Raw genomic sequence first — 4,641 nt, 5'->3', positions numbered from 1 at the left:
ACCCCATATCAGGACGTAAGAAGACACTACGTTCGCAATCAACGGTCCCCCAATCCTTCCCCCCTATTACTGAGCAAGAATCCGGCTCAGAAGCGGAGGGTGATCAAACTGAATACGCGATGGCAGAGGAAGATATGACAACCTCTGGCTCAGCACGCGATACTGGCAAGATGCCAGAACGCGAGGAATCTGAGGATGGCACGCCCAGTCCTATGCCGATACCTACGCCGAATCCTAACGGCATGGTGACCATGGCAGCAGCAGATCTCATTGCACTCTGCGAGCGACTGATATCAGCACGCGCGCCGCCACCTCCTCCACCTCCTCCACCACCTCCACCTCCTCCGAACCCTATACCAGAAGAAGATCCGAACATGCTGGCTCGCGAATACCAGAAGGAAGCGCAGGCCTCGTTGAACACAAAGTCCGTCACCACGTTCGATGGCACCAACTACCAGACGTGGAAGATGGCGTTCTTGTCGGATGCAGAAGTGATCGGTGGTGCAGATATTCTCAATAAGAACCAACAGGAACCACCTGAAGGTTTATCATCGCTCGATCAGCGATATTGGGTGATACGTTCAAAACTTCTCTTCCGTCGCATGTTGCAATCCCTAGTAGGTTCTGTCCGTTTGACCATGGGATCCATTCAACCCGACAACGCGGCGGCCCTATGGAACAAGGTAAGCGCAGTATACGCGATATCCCTATCCAACAGGTGGGGGTGGGAATGGACGTCCATTCCATTCAGGGTTAGAAAACCGACCAATCAGAGCAGGGCAGATTGGACGTACATTCCATTTGGTTTCAGACGTTGAACGTCTAATCAACCACGGAGTCAATTGACTTCAAACTTTGCATGTAGGCCGTAGTGGATATGAAATACAACATATCCAAATCAAAAGCGATAATTCCGCCGGGAAGGGGTTACATTGTGGTGTCAAAGTCAATGAGTTGAGGTGCGATGTTTGATGGGGTAAGCCATCAACCCAACCAGACCCAACTAAATATCTATATTTTCACCCCAGGCAACGGAGCGGTGCAAAGCGGTGCAAGATCAACAAAGTAAATTAAAATAGCAAAATATATAAAAAAAATGAAAGGCTTCATTCTGGAGTGATTTTAAGCACAGAAAAACAAACATTAGTCGAACACGCTGGACCCAAAGCCGTTGGACGTCAAACCCGTCCAAGGAGCCCATTCACCCATTGGACCCGAACCCGTTGGATGAACCCATCAACCTGTTGGAAGTCGAGCACGCTGGACGATTATATCAGAAGGTAGAGGGGGGGGTTCAAAAATATTGGAGTTTTAAAGAGCATTATCCCATACAATAATGGGCCAGGGTTAGGGTTACAAAGAGTGAGGGTAGAGGCTGGGGGGGAGGATGAGGTGGTCAGAGTCAGCGTTAGAGTGAGGGGTGTTCAGGGGTCGAACCGGTTGAACGAACCCGTCAACCCGTTGGACCCAAACCAGTGGGATGAAACCATTTAAAAGTCAAACCCGCTGGACATGCCCGTTGAAGGTTATAGGGTTAGGGTTAAACTATCCAAGTTCTACATAGTGCGTGGTCCGACGCGCCCCCGTCCGATTTTCTCCGTCCCTGATTGGCCGCCCGTGCGTGCTCCCGCTCCCGCCTCCGCGTGCCCGCAGTGGGGCCCGGTCACAGTCGAGCTCCCTCTTCCCTTCTCATATCTCATCTCTTCTTATCTTGTCAGTTTTTATTGGCCTTATTGGCCTGGCCTGCTCGCACATCCACGCGTCTCCACATTAATGCATTTATATATTGACGCATTCGTGCATGATTGCTGGCTGCTCACTCTCTCTCTCTCTCTCTTTTTTTTTTTCTTTCTCTCTCTTATGTTTTGCTCTTTCTTCTGATCTCTGACTGACCTCTTTTAAATATACTCTTTCAAATATTGACAGACAGCCAACTTTGATGAGAGATTTACTGTGAGAATGGATCTCTTTATTTATAATAGGTCCCACCGCCTGTGGATCTGCCGCCCATGTGGATTTGCTGTTGCTGTTGCAAATGTCCTCACCCACCTGGCTAAGCGGCACCGCAACCATCCCTCGGCCGCGACGGCAGGTCTCCGGGAGGCCGCAGTGGCTGCGATGATGCAGGACCAGCTGGAGCCGGTGTTTGACCGCACTCAGGAACCCTGTTGCCCACCGCCTCCCGAGAGTGCTCCAGTCCGAGCCGGTGGTGTACTACCTCTGGCTGATTCTACCTTTCGCGCGGGCGGTCCAGCGGCTTGCATATGGAGACAGTGATAGCCAAGGGGGGCTGCGGTCACCATTTCTCTGGCCGCGGGGGCATGGACCGTGGGACAGCAGCCGGCTGCGGGTGGTGCTTCAGCGCGAGGCAAAGACACACCTCCAGACCAAGCTCAATGTAATCACTTGGCGGCATGCCGCCATTGCCATCTCGCGTATGCACCTGTCCTGTGGAGGGTTCAAGCGGGAATATGAGGCAGATGATGCGGCAGTAGACCAGCAGGCAGGCCATGGATCCTGGGCTGCAGGTACAGTATATGCGCGGGGGCTGCAGGAGGCACCAGGCCACATTGAGGCACGGCGTGTGCGGTACCAGGCTGTCAGCCGGGAGTGGCATGAATTCCTGGGGTTTAACCCAGGCCCAGGGGTGCGAAAGCGGGCACGGAACATGGAAAAGAGCGTTAGCAGAAAAGCTCAAAAACAGCAGCCATCATATGTAACAGTAGAAATAGATGACAACATAGAGCTATAAATGATAAAAGATATATATTTTTCTCATGCAATTCATTATGACCAGATTTCCAACTTCAGCAGCTAGCTGTCATCTTTATAAATTTCAATACAAATCAGCCTTTCACCTCCGTTATAAAATGTATAATATTATATTTTCATAGACAACTCATCACAACCAGACCTTAAACTTCAGGAGCCAGTTATATTATATATACAGAGTATGATATTTAATTTCAAGACATAATTTCATCAGAAAATCATATTATTACAACATTAAGGTAGATAAGTTGTTTTGCAGAGTTATCAATATTAAATATATATATTTCGCCCCAGGGCAACTACCATCATCAAAACGGTCACAGATCAGCGAAATAACAATCAGACAGAAATTAACATCATACATTTAAGTATTGATCTGCAATTGCTTAGAAGCATTACAAAACTTAAATTTAGAGCAAATTAACATTGTCGAGTGAAGTGTGTTTATACTTCATTTTCAGAGAATATATATATATATATATATATATCAACTCAAGAATACACTGACTTCATTAACATGGAACATCAATTATTCATTCAGTGTGAATCATACCCCATCATCATATGCCGTCAATGCAAGTATGCAGTATGGCCAACAGAAATTGAACGGCATTTGAAGGGTTCAACTCATCAGTTAAAGTATACAGCCACACAGAGTATCAAGCAGATAATTCAACAGTGGGATCATATCGCGCATGATCTCAGCCAGTTGATATTATCCACAGAATTGAACAAACCAATACATGAGCCGCTCATCCACAATGGCTACATGTGTTGGCGGCAATCTGAATGTCAGTATGTTGGAGGAACTATACGGAGCATGTACAAGCACTGACAGACCCAACACAGCTGGACTCCATGTCTCAGTCAGGGTTGGATGTCATCACAAAACCATATGCAGGTACAGAATGAGATCAACAAAGTAAATAAAAATAGCAAAATATATAAATAAACTGAAAGGGTTCATTCTGGAGTGATTTTAAACACAGAAAACCAAACATTAGTCGAACACGCTGGACCCAAGCCGTTGGACGTCAAACCCGTTGGACGTCAAACCCGTTGGACGTCGAAGCCGTTGGATGAGCGCATCAACCCGTTGGAAGTCGAACACGCTGGACCCAAACCCGTTGGATGTCGAACCCGTCCAAGGAGCGCATTAACCCATTGGACCCGAACCCGTTGGATGAACCCATCAACCCGTTGGATGAACCCATCAACCCGTTGGACCCAACCCGTTGGACGTCAAACCCGTCCCAGGAGCGCATTAACCCGTTGGGAGTTGAACACGCTGGACCTAAACCCGTTGGACGTCGAACCCGTTGGATGAGGAAGTCGAACACGCTGGACACAATCCCGTTGAACGTCAAACCCGTTGGACTTCAATCCCGTCCCAGGAGCGCATTAACCCGTTGGGAGTTGAACACGCTGGACCCAAACCCGTTGGACGTCATACCCGTCCAAGGAGCCCATTTACCCATTGGACCCCGAACCCGTTGGATGAACCCATCAACCCGTTGGAAGTCGAACACGCTGGGACCCAACCCGTTGGACGTCAAACCCCGTCCCAGGAGCGCATTAACCCCGGTTGGACGTCGAACCCGTCCCAGGAGCTCATTAACCCGTTGGACGTCGAACCCGTCCCAGGAGCGCATTAACCCGTTGGGAGTTGAACACGCTGGACCCAACCCGTGGGACGTCAAACCCGTTGGACGTCAAACCCGTCCCAGAAGCGCATTAACCCGTTGGGAGTTGAACACGCTGGACCCAAACCCGTTGGATGTCTCTCTCTTACGGTCCAAGGAGCGCATTAACCCATTGGACCCGAACCTTATACGTAACCCATCAACCCGTTGGAAGTCGAACACGGTG

The 4,641-nt window shown here is 49.2% G+C and overlaps 3 protein-coding genes across 3 annotated transcripts; all 3 read left to right on the top strand.

Moving 5' to 3' along the window:
* Nucleotides 1-119: 119 nt before the first annotated feature.
* Nucleotides 120-958, top strand: HCAG_04871 (predicted protein; the record flags this gene model as incomplete). Its single annotated transcript, XM_001539354.1, has 2 exons — nucleotides 120-683; nucleotides 866-958. 2 exons carry the CDS (start codon nucleotides 120-122, stop codon nucleotides 956-958), a joined length of 657 nt encoding a protein of 218 aa, XP_001539404.1.
* A 1,001-nt stretch (nucleotides 959-1,959) lies between these two features.
* On the top strand, nucleotides 1,960-2,752 carry HCAG_04870 (predicted protein; the record flags this gene model as incomplete). Its single annotated transcript, XM_001539353.1, has 2 exons — nucleotides 1,960-2,211; nucleotides 2,255-2,752. The coding sequence occupies 2 exons, from the start codon at nucleotides 1,960-1,962 to the stop codon at nucleotides 2,750-2,752; spliced, it is 750 nt and encodes a 249-aa protein (XP_001539403.1).
* Nucleotides 2,753-3,533: 781 nt separating this feature from the next.
* HCAG_04869 (predicted protein) lies at nucleotides 3,534-3,855 on the top strand (the record flags this gene model as incomplete). Its single annotated transcript, XM_001539352.1, has 3 exons — nucleotides 3,534-3,567; nucleotides 3,622-3,673; nucleotides 3,762-3,855. 3 exons carry the CDS (start codon nucleotides 3,534-3,536, stop codon nucleotides 3,853-3,855), a joined length of 180 nt encoding a protein of 59 aa, XP_001539402.1.
* Nucleotides 3,856-4,641: the final 786 nt, after the last annotated feature.

This window comes from Histoplasma capsulatum, genomic scaffold (assembly GCF_000149585.1).
Source record: "Histoplasma capsulatum NAm1 scaffold_5 genomic scaffold, whole genome shotgun sequence".
Classification (NCBI taxonomy): domain Eukaryota; kingdom Fungi; phylum Ascomycota; class Eurotiomycetes; order Onygenales; family Ajellomycetaceae; genus Histoplasma; species Histoplasma mississippiense.
Note: the sequence above shows the minus strand (reverse complement) of the source record. Positions and strands in the feature narration are given on the sequence as shown.